Source organism: Mya arenaria, chromosome 14, assembly GCF_026914265.1.
Source record: "Mya arenaria isolate MELC-2E11 chromosome 14, ASM2691426v1".
Taxonomy (NCBI): Eukaryota; Metazoa; Mollusca; class Bivalvia; order Myida; family Myidae; genus Mya; species Mya arenaria.
Window position 1 is genome coordinate 4,769,390 of NC_069135.1, and position 18,565 is coordinate 4,787,954.

At 37.1% G+C, this 18,565-nt stretch overlaps 2 protein-coding genes across 2 annotated transcripts; both read right to left on the bottom strand.

Annotated features, from left to right (window-relative positions):
• Positions 1-3: 3 nt before the first annotated feature.
• LOC128217857 (L-threonine ammonia-lyase-like) lies at positions 4-4,946 on the bottom strand. Its single transcript, XM_052925279.1, has 7 exons — positions 4,927-4,946; positions 3,859-4,034; positions 3,222-3,418; positions 2,978-3,105; positions 2,271-2,419; positions 643-735; positions 4-378 (listed from the first exon to the last, which is right to left on the bottom strand). The coding sequence occupies exons 2-7, from the start codon at positions 4,022-4,024 to the stop codon at positions 137-139; spliced, it is 975 nt and encodes a 324-aa protein (XP_052781239.1). The 5' UTR covers positions 4,025-4,034; positions 4,927-4,946; the 3' UTR covers positions 4-136.
• Positions 4,947-5,067: 121 nt separating this feature from the next.
• On the bottom strand, positions 5,068-18,515 carry LOC128217856 (uncharacterized). The gene is made up of 13 exons (XM_052925278.1): positions 18,477-18,515; positions 16,257-16,362; positions 14,664-14,800; positions 13,879-14,022; positions 11,673-11,777; positions 11,104-11,177; positions 10,246-10,381; positions 8,536-9,655; positions 8,154-8,316; positions 7,007-7,045; positions 6,721-6,812; positions 6,087-6,187; positions 5,068-5,609 (listed from the first exon to the last, which is right to left on the bottom strand). The coding sequence occupies exons 1-13, from the start codon at positions 18,495-18,497 to the stop codon at positions 5,412-5,414; spliced, it is 2,436 nt and encodes an 811-aa protein (XP_052781238.1). The 5' UTR covers positions 18,498-18,515; the 3' UTR covers positions 5,068-5,411.
• Between the last annotated feature and the right edge of the window lie 50 nt (positions 18,516-18,565).

The window sequence follows — 18,565 nt, forward strand, 5'->3', positions numbered from 1 at the left end:
TGAAATAATAAAGTCGTTCGAGGTAGTCTAAATTATTCCCCAGTATGTGAACATAATTATGACGTGGTAAATAAACTATCTGAAAAAACGCAGTATTACTGCGTGAATGCCCAATACAAGATCATGAGTTCAGATATCATCCTATCAACTTTGCGAGCTCCGGCGGCGTGATATTCCCACCGGTAACGACGATGACCACTTTCTTGCCTGAAGTGTCGGGGATTCGTGCTTGTAGGAGGGCAGTGAAGGCGGCGGCTCCAGCAGGCTCAACCTTGAGGCCTCGGTCATACAGGTGCCGCATGCCCATGAGCAGCTCGTCGTCCGTCACCAGCAGAACATCCTCAAGGTACTTCTGGCACAACATATACGGTACTTTACCTAGTTTAATAAAAACAATTATTCAGATCGAATTCACACACACTGTTAATTAAATGTTAGGTTTAAAATAATGGATATTCCATACAAATATTTGAAGCATGTTGCAAGAAAGTTTCAATATGTCATGTAAAACACTAGTCTACTTAAGCATAGAAAATTAAACACTTGTCTGGTTACGATCGTACTTTGGTAGACGACGAGTAAATGTTACACACGTAACGTTCAAAAACGTTCACATTTCAAAATTTCAACTATAATCCGTACCCGTTGACGGAGGCATAAGACCGGTGGCTACAGACTTGACCGACGGAATTTTCACAGCATAACCAGCCTTGAAACTTTCGAAAAGTGTTGGTGCTGTAACAATTAATACAACATTTTTAACAATTCATTTATGGATATGTCGTTTTATAAAGAAACTCTGAAGACTCAGACGTTAAGCGAAAGGGATAAACTATTCACGCCGCATGTATGAATAAATCTACTGGCATGGCTCTTTTGGTCATTTTCAATCCAGAGCATGTATGTATGGGTATGTATGGGTAATGGGCAACAAACATATAGTTCACGTTTTGTGTTTGGGTAAGCTGTAAACGTTGCATGTTAAACATCTGCGCACAGAAAGTGTTGTAAGCAGATTCGTTGCATGAACTATTTTAATATGTGCCAAGTAAAGGTCATCTGATGAAAAAAATATTTGCTTTCAAAACTGTACTCATGGTCAAAATTTCATTTCAGTATGTTTAAAAAAAGAAGTTGGTCAAAAGGTCAAAGTCAAGGTCATCCGAGGACAACATTGATGCTTGTTTGCAAAACTGTACACATGGTTCAAATTTCATTGCTGTAGCTTTAAAAATAAAAAAAGTAGGTCAAAAGGGGTGGGGCCAGGTTTGGCCCCAGGGGCATAATTTCAACTGTTTTGCTAGACGGTCCTCATAATTATGATGCTCCACAACAAATATCAAAGGTATGAGTCTTGTAGTTTGAAACAAGAAGATTTTGAAAATATTTCTTAAATAAGTCTCTAGGAAACTTATGACCCCCGGGGCAGTGCCAGTTTTGACCCCAGGGGCATACTTTGAACAACCATGGTAGCGGACCACTAAAATATGTCTAATTCAAAATAGCAAGGGTCTGCATAGCTGGTTCAGACAAAAATATTTTTAAACATTCCCAATTTAAGTATACCAAACCTGTGAACCCCGGGGGATGGCCAGTAATGACTCCAGGGGTATAATTTGAACAAACAGTCACAAGCAATTATGTTTAGAGGGATGCGCGAACACACAAAAAAAAATTCAAACATTTCCCAATTTAAATATACCAAACCTGTACACCCTGGGGCGTGGCCAATAATGACCACAGGGGCATAACTTGAACAAACATTCACAACCAATTGTGTTTAGATGGATGCGCGAACGACAGACACTTTGGCCAATAGAGCTAAAAATGGCCTTAAGCCTTTCAACAAGAACAAGGGAGAGTAATTCACAAATTCAACCGCAGAACCAAAAAGCAAGTTGTCTCCCTTTAATCCTAAACCGGACTTTACATGTAAACTTGGCTAAAAATAGACTTCGCTCATGCAGACTTGGCTAAAATAGACTTAGCTAAAAATAGATTTTTTTAACTTTCAAGGCCCATTATCTAGGCATGCATGGGCGGATCTGGCAGATTTTCGAAAGGAACCAAGCTCTGATGGACATCTAAGTACTGCACATGTTTCTTTGAGATACAATCAAAACTGAAGACTGTATCGTGTTCACACGCAATTGTTTACAGACGCGCTGACGCACGCACTGACTCACGGACGCACATACGACGTACACATAACCATCGCATAAGCTCTTCTGGCCTTTGGCTTAGGTTCATTGCTATTGAATGCATCCTACCTCCGGTGGGTTCAACTGCGTACACACGGCATTTGTCACATCCGGCGAGGCGGATCCCCGCAGCCACCCCTGCAACAAGCCCCGCGCCGCCACAGCACACTACTACAATGTCAGGGTCAGGTACTTCGGCAAGTATCTCAAGCGCTATACTGAAGCAAATCGGGGAGAAATACATGTATAACAAGCGCAGCCATGCGGTGACGGTCCGCACACCCTGCTGCGATGTCCGCGTCAGAAAAAAGGATCTTCCGAGCTAAATCGAAGAGTGACATAACACAACAATCCTTAACTTGAGCTATCACTGGATGTGATTAATACCCCCACAACACCACATTCTTGTTATGCTTAGTATCACTGGGGGTATGAATACCCTTTGTCAGTGAGAAGGCATCAACTCAGTTTTCAAAAACATAGCACATTTTAGTTGACCTTTAGGTTGACCGCAGGATGATTATGGGTCATGTATCGACTATTTAGAATAAACTTCAATAGTACTACTAGTAGTTCAATGAGCGTAAGAAGCGTGAAAAAATATTAAGGAAAAAAGTACAAAATAATCAAAGAGCAATAACTCTGAAAATACCGTACACTAAATAATGGTAATGTTTATTCCCCTGTTTGCTCTTATGAGCCCATTGCAAAAACCTATTTTTTTTTGTTTCATATCACATACAGAAAACTATAGCAGTTAATGCATACAATCCCACCTTCCATATCCCTGCACGAGATGGATGTCATCGAAGGAATGTAGCAGTATGTAGCCCTTCGCGACATGGTCCGCAACGTGATCCTCGATCTCGCTCGAGGGCACCTTCAGGGCCTCCAACCCGTAACTCTTGGGATGAAAAGCATGCATTTGGTTAACAATGTTCTATTACAAAAGAAAATATTCGAAGTATACTATTTTTTTATAAATATTGTTATAATTTACCCCATTACATTTATACCAACCTGGATCATTTTCACGCGATCTTCCGGCGCTGTGTGCGGCAAGAGGACCAGCCCCTTAAGTCCTTTCCTGCTCATGCAGTGGGCGAACGCCTTGCCGTAGTTTCCCGCGGAAAACGTCACGGCGCACGTGCTGCCGTCCTTCACTTCCGAAGGCAGATGCTCCATCTGGTTCGTCACGCCTCGGATCTTGAATGACCCTTAAAAATAATCACTTCGTCTAGGCGCAAAAGTAGGAAGGACACAAGCATTGTGGTATGTTAAATACATTAGTTAAAAAATGGACGTTTACATAACACGGACATGTTTGATGCAACCGTAGCATATCTGGTGGTGTTCAGCAAAGCCGGCCGCGAATGGATGCCGACGCTAAAACCAGTTGATTTTCTGGAAATGGTCAGGGTGTTAAACTCTAAAGTTCAAACCAGGGCCTCTGTAAAAGCCTTGTTACACCATTGCATATTGTTATTGTTTACACATGTGAATATCTAGACCGTTAAACGGTTGTTAGTCAAGGCCGAATTTAAAATGTAACGCCGGCGACACAAAGTCTCTGATAGTTCTTACTATCTCGACTTTTAGCGGGCTAAAATGAATCAATAAAACATTGAACGCGAACCATGATACGTTGTTTTTCTACCTGTTGTCTGCATGTTTTCCAGTTTGAGGTAGAGGTCCGTGGTCTGGTCGATGGTCGGCCACATGCCCTGCACTTGGCGTAGTAATGGCGTCCGGACCACATCTGGACTCTCTTTCAACACTTCCGCTGCACTCGTGATGTCCGCCAGCGTCAGGTTATTCGCCATAGTGAGCAAGCTATAGATTGCCAGTCGTAAAATGGAAATTTAAATCTATGAATTGTGATGGGCGGTACGATTTTGAACAAAATGTCACTTTTAAACCTTTCATTTACGGATCAAATTATAAACGTACTGTATATGCTCCTTTTTAACAAAATAGGTCCACAATTTGTTAAAAGATTGCATCATTCATTGCCCTGCTCGTTTACAACATCAGTTAACCGCACTGTGACGGTTAGTTTATTAAAGGGACTCGCTCATGGTTTTGGCCCAAAAATAAGTTCTTCCTGTAATGCATCTGAAAACACTTATTTGATCTTTGTTTATATTATATAATAAGGAAATGGTAGGAAAGAATAGGATAGCAGTATACAAAAATATTTGCTTTTAGTCCATAACGCCGATTTAGTCAAGAAAAAAAGGAAATAGACGCCTTAACCACTAGGACTTATACAAAACGATGGATATGTTGACCTTTTAACAATACATGGTTTAAATCAGCATGATGATCAGGTAGATAATGTCAATCATCCAATCACGCAAAAACGAATGAAAATTGTGGTCTTCAAAGACAATATTTCAGCACATATCAACATTTGCTGAAGAGTTATGATATCTCAATTATAACACTCCTTATGTTTAGTCTCACTTTATTACGTCGTACAAAAAAGTGCATTTTACAAACATGAGCGAGTCACTTTAAGGTAGACTTCACCCACTGTGACCGGCCACTAAATACAAGTAAACTATTTAAACTCTTCCATTTACAAAAAATCACCTTATCGCACACTCTCATTATTTATCAATCCGTAAAATACGTGATCTGATGTTAAAGGTACACACTACTTTTAATTCTGCTAAGAATGGTAAAGGTACACACTACTTTTAATTCTGCTAAGACTGCTCACCTTTCACTGGGAATACTGTTACTGATCTACTTTCACTGTCCTACTTTCAGTTAAGAGTGCAAAGGTCAAAAAGAAGAGCGAAGGCTACATTATACTACGAAGGTTACATTAAACTAATACTAAAAAACACAGAATTTGACATATATTTTGGATCTTTTATTTTCTAGCTTAACATTAGAACTGAAAAACGTTGAAATAACACATGCATGGAGAACTACGAACAAAGAACAGGCCTTCCCATTACTATGTATAAGAACCTGCTTCAATTCAAACAAGCAAAAAAAGTTTTCAAGCCTGATTAAAACCCTATTAGAACATGTTCATTGCACAAATACCTTCAACAGAACACGACCAAAACAAAAAACTTAAGTGTTTGTTAAAAAATTGCTTCATGTATATTATATTATTATAAATACTGTCCATAACTACACCTGAGTTTCACTTTTTCTAAAAATCTCAAAATGTTCAATTATCGAACACGTTTTCTACACAATTGTTGTGTCAAATATCTGGAAGAATGTTCCATGTTGGTTGCTATGTGAACGCAGACAGCATTCTATCCAAGGTCGGTTGATTGGTTCTACTTCTTGAGGGCAAATCTGGGCCAGGGAGTCCTTGATGAGGTCAAAACTCACAGTCTTACCAAGTAGCTGGATTGGTGTGACATCATGAAAGAACTGGACCTAAAAATATCATTCAATGATTAAACATTAACATAAATATCATCAATGAGAATTTATAGCATAATTGATTTGAAAATACCGGTATCCAAATTCTTTTCAAAGTTCATCCCTTGCAAAAGCTTTTTGTCATTTGATACAATATTTGAAAAGTCAACAACCATATAAGTCTTTATCTATGTAGTAACACTACAATGGCAGATTCCATATAAAGTAGTATTTTAAGCCCAATGTATTATTTTTACAAAAATAATTCACTGATATACAATGTACGTATACACACAAGGGACACTCTTAAGAATTTTCTGTCACCAACCTGTACAGGATTTAATTTGATAACGTAATTATCTAATAAGGTAAACACTGGTATAAGAAAACATATTCTTGTAGGTAAAATCATCAAATTTTAGCTCTTCTAAACGGATATCTTTTGGGTAACACTGATTTCTTCATCTTGTCTCTGACATGTATCATACATACAGCGTCATCCTTCCAGATGTTGACCATAACCATGCCTGTGTCATCTCGCAATATGAGCCTCATGGCATAGATGTAGGTCAGGTGGGGTGGTGACTCCAGACCTGAAATATGGGGACACTTGATTGTTAACAAACTGATGTTGGCAATAAACATGCTCGTGTTAGAACATAAAAATATGTGTATTTTCATTAAAGTAACATGCAATGAGTGATAACTTATATCATCATTACTTATCACTTTTTTAACATTGATATGGATAATATTGACCCAGTAATACTTCAATCATAACATGCTTGCTATGTACTTAGTTTTATGTAACAAGAGATGGTTGCCCCCTTAGCACCACGCTTTCAGTAGCATGTGGAAGATTAAACTATTATGTTTTAACAATAAATGCATCAATCAATAATGATCAATAATGGACAAGTTTTCATAAGACTGTTGACTGTGATCTTTGACCTACTGACCTTAAATAACAGGGTCATCTTCTGGAAAAGGGCAAACTACCACTGAAGCTTCTTAGGCCTAGGTCAAAATGTTATCAATGCTTGTGTTATGCGATGGACATCAGCTTGTAGACTTAATTTCAGCAACAGCATCAGTGTTAATTGCCCTACCCCCACCCACCCCCTACCTGAGAGTGATGCTCTGTTTTCCAGACACTTTGGACAGGAGTAGTGAGGCACACCCTGGAATGTGCTCCCAACTGATAGCTCACTGTTATCCCTGGAATATTTTAATGTTATTTCTAACAAAATATTTAACAGAGACAATGGAAAAAAAAATAACACATTAGCATCAACTGCTATTAAATGATAAATGTACTTTATTGTATTTATTTCTTACAACAGTGCTCTGGATAGTAATCAACAATCAATTATTCGTTCAGATTTACTATTTTGAACCACATTAAATTTTACCCTTTTCCTTTCCCTTTGTCTTTATCAGGATGTGGACTTCTGCAAAAATAATAACCATTCAATGCATCATATACACAGTACATGTATGAGAACCAATAAATTGTCCTTGGTTATATCACAAGTTTCATGTTAATGTAAAAAGTTTTAGTATCCAAATGACACCAAGGATGTAATCAGAGCCCCAACTATCGCAAAATATGCTTGTCCTATATTTCAGGACACCAACTTTGGTGGTTGAATGTTAAGCCAAATTTAGAGAGTGGACACTGTAAATACAGATATTGGCAATCATATTGCCAATTCACAGGTCATAACACAGCCGTGAGATATTCTACCAATACACATTCATACCATATTTGGTGATGGATGGAAAAAAAGTTAATATAGTTATTGATTGGACAAGAACAAATTTAAGTTATTTCTATCATCAAAGGGCAATAACTCTTGAGTGACAAAGGAGATATAGTTGGTAAATTATCTTGTCCAAAACATTATACCCATACACATTCATACCAAATCTTGTGATGATTGGACAAAGGCTTTTAATGTTATTGATCTGACAAGACCAATTTTAGGTAACTAAAGGGTAATTACTCTCAAATAATTTGCATGATATGGCTGGTCATCAAACATGTCTGAGATGTTATGCCCATACACATTCTGGACAAATTTAGCCATGATTGGTCAAAGGTTTTTAGTTATTAGTCAGACAAGACCAATAATAGGTAATTTCTATAACTACAGGGTAATAACTCTCGAGGGATGCAAACTGGATGTTTATCAAACTTGTTCGAGATATTATGCCCATACACATTCTAAACAAATCAAGCTATGATTGGACAAAGGATTCTTACGTTATTGATTGGACAAAACCAATTTTAGTCAATATCTATAATTAAAGGGCTGCACATTTTTACCAAATTTGGTGATGATTTGGACAAAGGCTTCTTAAGTTATTCATCCAACAACACACTGGACCAACTGCCTGCCCATACGCCACAAATGAACCTAAAATTCATCCTGTTCTATAGACATGCATATAATAAACGCTTGGTGTGTTCTCATCATGAACATATATAAGTTAGAATTGTTCAATTGTGTGTACTAAAATTACAAAGTTACATAAAGCTTAAGCTTGATAACTTACAGATAATGGCACTGTGAGCAATACAGGTGGACAAAGTCTGTCACTGTATCAGGCTTTGGGTGGTAGTCTAAAACCTGGGCTCTCACACAGAACTTGTATGGTACACTGTGGTCCAGCACCACTCGAAGGGTGCTCCTAGCTATGTTTGGGTGACCTAAGATCACTGTAAAAAAAGGGGGAATGTATCTTTACTTTTTATCAATTATTTAATCTCATCATCTTCTGTATATAGTTATATATTCAGAATTAAGAATACTGAATCACAAGAATTTTTCAAAAAGAAAGGAAATTTTACAAAGAACAAGTGAGACTTTTAAACACTAAGAAAATTGCAAATCTAAATCCTCATTTTATAAATGAAACTTCTAGGTACAGTAGTTACCCGTGTTGGTCTGCAGGATACATCTCCTAAAGCCAGAAGAATCTGTCATGTCCATATCCCCCAATCTTTGACTGCCTTTCCCAACCACTCCACTGTCCTTTATAGATCTTCCACTCATTTCTCTTGAAGGCGGTACTCTATCTGAGGACTGAGATTCCAACTCACTTAAGCACTGACTCTGAGATTCTGTTCCTACATTCACCAGTTGTGACACCTGAGAGAGGTCTTCAGCCTGAGTGCTGTATGCTTGAGACATTTCACATGATAATATTAAAGATTCTTCTGTTTCATTTGCTGTACTAAATACATGACTCTCATCTTGGGTATTTTTCTGTGACGCTGCTATTCTAGTTTCACTGCATGTGTCAATTTTTCTCTTTTTATTGTCCGGTTCATTATCATTGTGGTCTTTACTCTTCCCTAGAGGCTGTCTTTTAAATCTGAATGACCTTGTGTCCTTTAACTGATCATCTTTCTCTGTAGAAGGACTATCAACATTAAACTGTACTTTTGTTGAAGCTGTTGGTTTTTTGAAGTTATTCTTAGAAATAGTACTGTTAGAATTTATCTCTTTTGTGAAATTTTCATTATTAACCTCTTCAACGCTGGAAGAATTTGCACTGGATTTAGGTAATATAACCACAGCATCTCTCTTGTTTGGACAACAGGTTTTAGGCCCATTTGTCAGCTTTGGATTCATTGGCCTCTTCCCTTTGTCGGAACTTCTAAGTTTTCTATCAACAGCATCTTCCTCATTTTTTTCCCCATTTAATGTTTTTGTATATGGAGCTTTTGAAACATCAAGTTTCTCATTACTTTGCTGTAATAGAAATTTGGAATTATTAATAGAATGTCCACCAACATTTTCAGGTTCACATTGTTCCGCAGTATTTTCAGTTTCACCAACATCATCCTCTTCACTATTATCATTATCAATTGCGATTACATCAAACATTTTTTTCATGTCTTCCAGTAAAGGAAAGTCAGGGGGGACGACTCTGACACACCTGCTGTAAGAGTTACCCCTGTGTAGGACTAACTCTACTGTAGGACTGTAAGGCTGATTCGGGGGCTGGTATTCTGGTGCATGCAGGTTAACAAACTTCACAAAGTCTCCTGCCTGAAAATTGGAAGAAATTTTAGGCAATCAATGAAATAATATTTTAACTTAATGATGATTCGTAGTTAAAGTTAAAATACATTGTATCTCGAATTTTAAACATTAATGTTTTATGAATGGCCAAGCTAATGATTTTTTTAGCAAAGTACTATTTTGATGGTTGATTTAAAAATTGCCCTTTCAAACACATTTGTATAAACAAAGTAAGACATAAACCCAATTATGTTTTCATATACGAACATATTCAAATACACAACAATCTCCCAATATATTACAGCATGTTTTCTTGTTTTCTTTGCTTTCATCTATACATTAACTACAATGTTGAAATTGTAACATGTAGGTTGAGCCTACCCGCGCAATTACTTACATACACGTACATTACAACACTATACACTTATAAGCAGGCAACTTATTGAACGTTGTCATTGACAACATGCTACAACACAACAACTGCATAAACAACCAGCATGACTGAACTCGTACAACTCACTCTTTGCGTAAGTGAATTATTTCAATAACTTTGGTCATGGGTTCAGTAATTATTACATATTTACATTTTGTTACAAAAACAATAAGCTCTTTTTTACCTTGATATTTGCCGAGCTGTGATAATGGTCATCAAACACAGTGACATCATACATGAATCCCCGGGCCTGTTTCCTCAGATGGTCATCAGTCTTCAAGTCTTGTAGTTGGTGGTCAGCTGACATCTCACGAACAGTGCTGAATAGGAATCCCTGATTAAAGCTGCTATTTTTAGTGCAAGACAATAAATAATGAAGCACACCTGTAACAAATGACAGTTGCAACTAAATATTTTTTTGTTTGATAGAGATATATTTTAAAAAAAGTACTGTTGTATATTACATCCTACTATAAACCCTGTTCTGCTCTGGTCTAGGTGGTTAACATAAATCATATCATATAGAAATTAGAAGGGCCATAACTCCTTGAAATACCATTATCAACATGCCTGAACATTGTGATAATAAGCGCATATCCTTTTGTTAGAGAACATTCCCAATAAGTTAATTGAATACAAACTAGTGGTTAGTGAAATATAGCCCAAACAGGAATACTGATACAGTCAGAAAGATGGACATTGTTGCAAGTATATGCCTTGAAATGTTGCAGAGAGATTAAGAAACTGGAATTCCATGAACCTGCTGTGTGAATTGTAAGGTAAAGGTCACTTTGACCTTGATTTTTGTCGTACTGACCAGATAATCAAAAGGGGTCATCTACTGGTCATGACCAATGTGAATACAATGTTCAGAGACTCTACACCAAGTCGTTCAATAGTGATTGATCGGAAACGAAAGTGTGAAAATGATGCCAGACTGGGACATATGAACACATAATATATGAAACTTGGTGCTTACATGTATTTCAGAGGGCAGAATCCGCTATAACAAATTACGTGAGTTGAGTTGTGTCATACTTACTAAATGGACTGTGTACCATCCCAGACAGTCAACAGTCTGGCCACATCAGCCTCCAGCACTGCAGTACGAACAACCTACATGTGGACACAATAAGGGGATACACAGGCTATTGTAATCACTTTGCATCCACAAATAACAATGGCCTGGTAATAAGAACAAATCAGTTATTTATGGCTCAAATTGAGTATGGTATTGTTACTTTTCTTAAATGGGTCTAGGTACTCACTATTGTCAGATTTGTTTAATGTAAGAACTCTGCAGAGTTATAGAACTTACATGTATCTATCAAACAATAGGATATTCTATATAAGACAATGTAGCATTTGGCATGCACATCACAGATTTGACACAGACTCGTATCGAGCTGTTTACGTCTAAGGATTATTGAGTCAAGGTTAAATGTTTAACAATCAGACACCAAGATTATGAATATGCCTAAAAATATTCTTATAATTAAGATACGAGCATAATGATTCCTGGCATGTCAGCGATACTCTGTTAACTTCTTTATCTAAGAATCATAGCAGGAAAACACGAAGAAAGGTGAAATCACATTCTCAACCCCTTACTTGACAGAAGAGGTCGAAGTAGCATCCTGCAGCCACGTCACAGATCTGACAGAGGCTCTGCTGGAGCTCCTGTTTCTTGTGTGCCCACATACGCAGCTCGGTCACCTGGCACAGAAATATCATTTTAACTATGTATAATTGAGTTCATGAAGATAAAATATTACAAGTGAGTATTAGATTATTAAACTTAACCAATATTGACCCGTCTTCCATCACAAAATCACTTACATCTGCATAAAATCATAAATGCAATATATTCAAATTATTATAAGTAAACAAATCAGTCTAAATATTACTTCCTACAGTTCCAAACTTATTTTATGCATGTTTCTGTAGTTCCAAAAGTCATGTTTATGCTAATATTAAATAGATTTAGAAAAGATATGAGAAAGAAATTCTAATGATCTAAAACCAATATTGTTAACAACAGCTGTCACAGAGACAGTGCACTCAGCAATTACTATTCTAATTTGATTAATTAAAGAGGTGGGATAGTTGGGAACACATGCCTTAAGACTAAGTTAGGTTTTAATGCAATACATGCTTTATTTGCTGAGATATTGACTTAAAAGTGACAAGAGGCACATCAGTGCCTGTGCTCCACTGGCCAAAAGGTTCAAGCAAAGACCACCTAACGAACATTTTCGTCAAGTTTCATAGAAATACAATCATCAATTTTTGAGGAGAAGTTATTTAAAAAATTTTTTTACTTTAACAGCTCTGGCTGCCATGTTGTGCAGTGGACCGAAATGATTTGGGCAATTTGAGTAAAGGAGCACCAAACAAACATTTCTGTCAAGTTTTATCGAAAAAAGGTCATCGGTTTCGACGACAAGTCGTATAAAGTTTTTTTTTATTTTTTAGCTCTGGCAGCCATGGTGTGCAGTGGACTGGAACCATTTAACAAATTTTGGTTAATGACCACCCAAGGAACATTTCTGTCAAGTTTCATCAAAATCTGATCATCGGTTTCTGAGGAGAAGTGGTGTAAAGGTTTTTCCTATTTTTAGCTCTGGCTGCCATGTTGTGCAGCAGACCAGAACAGTTTGGGCTATTTTGGTTAAGGACTACCCAAGTAACATTTCTGTCAAGTTTCATTGCAATACGATCATCGGTTTCTGAGGAGAAGTCGTTTAAAGGTTTTTCTATTTTTACCTCTGGGGGCCATCTTGTGCAGTGGACCGAAACCATTGAAGCAAATTTGATAAAGGACCATCCAAGGAACATTTCTGTTAAGTTTCATCAAAATCTGATCATCGGTTTCTGAGAAGATGTTCTTTAAAGGTTTTTCTATTTTTTTGCCCTGGCAGCCATGTTGTGCAGCGGACCGAAACCATTTGAGCAATTTTGGTTAAGGACCACCCAAGGAACAATTCTGTCAAGTTTCATCAAAATCTGCCTATCCGTTTCAGAGGAGATGTCGTTTAAAGATTTTGCTATTTTTAGCTGTGGCGGCCATATTGTGCAATGGACCAGAACCATTTGAGCAATTTTAATAAAGGACCACCCAAGGAACATTACTGTCAAGTTTCATCAAAATCTGCCGAACCGTTTCAGAGGAGATGTCGTTTAAAGATTTTGCTATTTTTAGCTCTGGCGGCCATATTGTGCAATGGGCCGGAACCATTTGAGCAATTTTGGTAAAGGACCACCAAAGGAACATTCCTGTGAAGTTTTGTCAAAATCCGCTTATCAGTTTCAGAGGAAATGTCGTTTAAAGTAAAAGTTTATGCACGCACGCACGCACGCACGCACGCACGCACTCACGACGGACAATCTGTGACGACATAAGCTCCATGGCCTTCGGCCAGTGGAGCTAAAAAAACGGGTACGTGCAAAACATTAACCAATTACTATGTTATTCAAGTAGGTTGGATGATTGAGTAGCATGAACTCTCAATGCAATACATCAAGTAGTTGCAGAAAAACTGACCTATGTGAGCTTACATGCAAAACCTTATCCAGAATTTCCAATTGATTTATAAAGGCCCATAATTTGCATTACATTAAAATAGTGTTATTTAACTTCATGAAGAGGTTGGATAGTTAGAAAGAAATCTTAAGTTTGAATGTAATGTATTAGCTTACATAATGATTTTAAGGTGCTAACATGCAAAACCTGAAACAAGGTGTGACAATGACGCAAGGGTGAGTAGTATAGCTCTCCTTAGTCTTTGAATAATCAAGCTAACAAGGAAGACACAACCTTATCCTTATCTTTCTCATTGAACGTGTAGCTATTGGATGATGCTGACTTGGGTTCCAACGGCAGGCTAGGATCCCCTGAAAACACAAGCCACGAGAAGCCTGGGCGATTCTGACCCTGCAGGTTGTCCCTAAACATGTTAATCTGAAATTTACAGATGAAGGGGTAAAGTTGAAGCTTTCAGTTTATAACAGCTAGAGCGGCAAAGGATATTATGATGATCTGAAATATACTGTAAGGCTGCTTTTGCACAGCATATATAGCATGCCAATCATAGAGGTTTAATTTCTTCAGTATCTTTGGAATAACTATAATAGGTAGAAATCAAGGCTTTTAATTGGCCCAATTTTTATGTTGAATAGATGTAAAATGAATGTGATGACATTGATGCAAGTGACATCATTAAGGCCACCACGTTTTAAACAGTTTATATATATAACATGCAAACTGTCTTTAAAGCGTTTTTTTCAATACTGAAGAAGGATTACTAAATAGTGTTTCTGCACACTCATGTTTAGCTGTAAAATAACACATTTTTTCATTGCTCAGAAAATCGCAGTTTTTCACAAACCATGCACTGACCTGTTCTTATACACAGATGCACATTAAGAAAACATGACCTCATACTGTTGATTTTTCAATGATGAAAAATTGTCAATTATATGTAACAATCTTGATGAAAACATCGGCAGCAGTGAGAATGACTGTAAGCAGAGCCTAGGCCTTAGAAAATGTGGATGAGGGGCCAGGTTGATGGCAAAAGATCATTTTCTCCTTGCACTCACCATGAGCCTGTGGAAACGGATGATATCTCCTACATCGGGACTGGGCAACTTCTCCTCGCTGCCAAACAGCAAACATTTCAGCTTCTCATCCACACCTTTCAATGATTGATCAACTATACTGATCATTGTGCAGTAGTCTGGAATAAGGTATGGAATTTAGATTCGTTTTTCGGCTCAAGACTTAAATCAAGAACCATGTACATTAATTATAAAATAGATCGCTACCATTTTTACTGAAAACAAGAGGCCCAAAAGGGCCTATGCTCTACTGGCATGGCTTTTGTGGTCATATCAATCCAGAGCATGTATGTATGGGTAAAAGGCAACAGACATATAGTTTATGTTTTGTGTTTGGGTTACCTGAAAACGTAGCACGTTCAACATCTGAGCCCAGAAAGTATTGTAAGCAGATTAGTTGCATGAACTATTTTAATATGTGCCAAGTAAAAGTCATCTGACAAAAAAAAATGCTTTCAAAACTGTACTCATATTAAAAATTTCTGTAGTTTTAAAAGTTAAAAAAAGTTGGTCAAAAGGTCAAAGTCAAGGGCATCCTAGGACAACATTGATCAATTTGAACAAACATTCACAATCAATTGTGCTGAGATGGATGCACGAACACACAAAAAGATTTTCAAACCTTTCCAGATTTATGTTTACCAAACCTGTGAACCCTGGGTGTGGCCAGTAATGACACCAGGTGCATAACTTAAACATTCACAACCAATTTTGTTAAGATGAATGCGCAAACTACAGAACTTAAAGCTAAAAAATGGCCTTTGGGCTTTCAACAAGAACAAGGCAGAGTAATTCACAAAATCAACTGCAGGAGCAAAAAGCAAATTGTCTCTCAAAATCCTAGACTTGCAAATTGTCTCCCTTAACTCTAGACTTGAATTTACATGTACATGTAAACTTGGCTAAAAATAGAATTCGCTCATGAAGACCTGGCTAAAAATAGAAAGCATTTCTTTAAAACTTTCATGGCCCATAATCTAGGCATTCATGGGCGGATCTGGCTGGTTTTCGAAAGGAACCGAGCTCTAATGGATATCTAGATATTGTACAAGTTTCATTGAGATACAATCAAAACTGAAGACTGTATCGTGTTCACAACCAATTGTTTACACAATAGCATTTTTTTATACTATCAAGGGCCATAATCTAGGCATGCATGGGTGGATCTGGCTGGTTTTCGAAAGGAAACCAGCTCTAATGGATATCTAGATACTGTAAAAGTTTCATCGAGATACAATCAAAACTGAAGACTGTATCGTGTTCACAAGCAATTGTTTACAGACGCATGAACGCACGGATGCACATACTACGTACACATTACCATTGCATAAGCTCTTCTGGCCTTTGGCCAGTAGAGCTAAAAACATGAGCAATGGCTTATAAGCTGCCTTTGACCAAGAGAACAAATGCAAGTATTTGTGTTTGTGTGAGTATTCAAATAACTTGTTAACGCTATAAGGCCTATACATATGTCCTATATAAATCCTGTTAAAAGAACAATAACTTAAATTAATCACGGTTTATTATATTTGTCAATGATGTCATATTAACAATCTTTAGGACTGAAATCTTTACCACTGCCCCTTGTCTTGTATGTTGGCTTAACAAAACAGACCACGCCATAAACATCGACGACTGTGCCACATTTTAGGGCACTAAGCTGAGTGTATGTGTTACCAGTCTGAAAAGTAAATAGTTCATGTTCATGGGTTAAGCACAAAATGTTCTGCTTGTTTTTGTTATATCACTTCCACCAAAAGTTTTGTGGAGCTTTAAGTTAAAGCATTCGTCCAATATCTTCATACGGAGATGGTACATGATGACTCCAATGGATGGATATCAGCATAAATTTTGTTAATTTGTGACAAAAGATTATAATAACTGTTACTACATATACCCATGACGAGATTTTACATCTTCATAGAAACAAGCTGGCAAAACATGATATAATCATTGTTTGAGAAACATTAAAATTGTTTAAATTGTTTACAAATCAAGCAATTTACTTTTCCCTTTGTACAAATACTAATACAGTCAGCCATCAATTGCCTTAAATTGATTAAAACCCTATACATCTTCAATAAAATGCAACATATTACAAATATGCTTTAAAACAGTTCCCTTTGATATTTAATTAATGCTCTTTGATATTTGCACCTATTTTGTTTTATCATTACATTTTAAAAGTGTCAATGCGTGATATGCAGGCTTCTGCCACAAGAGATAACTGAGAACTCCAGAGCAAAAATCTATGCTCCTTATTTACTGGCGAATGAAGACTTTCACATCGACACATAATGGATTCCTAGATGGACCCGAGAAAATGCTCTGACTTCAGCTGATAGATCTTAAAGAAATGTGATAAATTGCCTAAAATTGAATCAGCCAGTCAAACTTTTTTATGGCCCCATTGAAGAAATAGGGGTATATTGCTTTGCACATGTTGGTCATTCCATCAGTCAATCAGTAGACCAAAGCTTGTCTGAGTGATAACTAGAAAATTCCTGAACCTATGGTAATCACACTTGACATGAAGGTTGGGCCTGTCCAGTAGATGACCCCTATTGATTTAAAGGTCATCATGTCAAAGGTCAAGGTCACAGTGACCTTGAATGTGAATAGGTCGTCCGAATGATATCTCAACAAGCCAGCACCATGGCCCTCAAACTTGACTTGGAGGTTGGGCATGACATGTTGATAACTTTTATTGATTATGGGGTCATCGGGTCAAAGGTCAAGGTCACAGTGACATTGAACGCAAAAAGCTTATTTGAGTGATAACTTAACAGTGCCTTCACCCATGGCCCTCAAGCTTAACATTTAGGTTGTGGATGACTAGTAGATGACCCCTATTGTTTTTGATGTCATATAGTCAGAGGTCAAGGTGACAACTCATATTGGTCATTGAAATTTGTCATATTTAGCTATTCCCTGCTGCTAAGAGGATACATGTTTATCTGCAAATATCAAATTTTAAAACATGACGAAACAAAGTGATATCAGTCTGTTACACAATTGAGTCAGGATATTTGCAAGTTCTAATCAGAATAAACATTGAATTAGCAAAAACCAATAAATGACATTCCAGGTGAGGTATATCTACATAATTAAACGTGCTTAGAAAGGAATATGGTTAAATTGTTTAAAGCGTATAAATTAAATTTTATCCCTGACAACAACAGGTCTACTGTTAGCAGTGTGAGTATTACATATTAAAACGCAGTTACTGTCAATAGCTGATACACTGTCAAAGGTAAAACACTTGGCACAATATATGTTCATGTATATCGGATAAGAATTCATATCTGTTTCTTTTGCCACCGTTTACAATTGAGATCTTTTGTGTTACAGTGAAACATAAAAATGTCCAAATGATAAGATTTTTTCAGTAAGATCCTACTATAATTTACCAAGTGACTTAGTGAGCAACAAAAGCTATATTTCACACTAGCACAGATCCGGGGGGGGGGGGGATAATATAAATTATTATAATTATAAATTATGGTTCTACGGGAGGGCTGGGAGTCAAAAAGGTTATGCTCCTAATTTACACTCCCTCTAACGTTAACTCCTCCTAGAACCGTACATGACTAGCAAATTTCATTTGAATATCTTGAACACTGTTAAATGTTTTCTTATACTATTATGAACCAAAATGAAGTTTTGCACGCCGATTTCGAGTCGTCCCTAGAAACCGACGCTGGCAAAGATACCAGATCAATGACAATATATTTCGTTTATACTCGAAAAGCAGTCGAACTAAATTAAAAATGTTATCGTTCAAACTGAACTAACTCTTTTATTTTTTGAAGCCATTCGAACTAAGTCAGTGGCATAATTGTTAATAGGGGAAGTAACTGTCGCCAAAGCTGTGGCGGAAAATA

Bases quoted from the DNA above. Each gene is read 5' to 3' on its own strand.
- LOC128217857 (XM_052925279.1), bottom strand. From the start codon at position 4,024: ATGGCGAATAACCTGACGCTGGCGGACATCACGAGTGCAGCGGAAGTG. The intron at 3,106-3,221 runs GTTGGTATAAAT...TTTCATCCCAAG, and splicing joins ATCGCGTGAAAATGATCCAG to AGTTACGGGTTGGAGGCCCT. The intron at 736-2,270 runs GTAGGATGCATT...TAATTGTTACAG, and splicing joins CGCAGTTGAACCCACCGGAG to CACCAACACTTTTCGAAAGT.
- LOC128217856 (XM_052925278.1), bottom strand. From the start codon at position 18,497: ATGGCTTCAAAAAATAAAAGA. The intron at 11,778-13,878 runs GTTGTGTCTTCC...TTTCTGTGCCAG, and splicing joins ATGAGAAAGATAAGGATAAG to GTGACCGAGCTGCGTATGTG. The intron at 8,317-8,535 runs GTAACTACTGTA...CTTTTTTTACAG, and splicing joins TATCCTGCAGACCAACACGG to TGATCTTAGGTCACCCAAAC.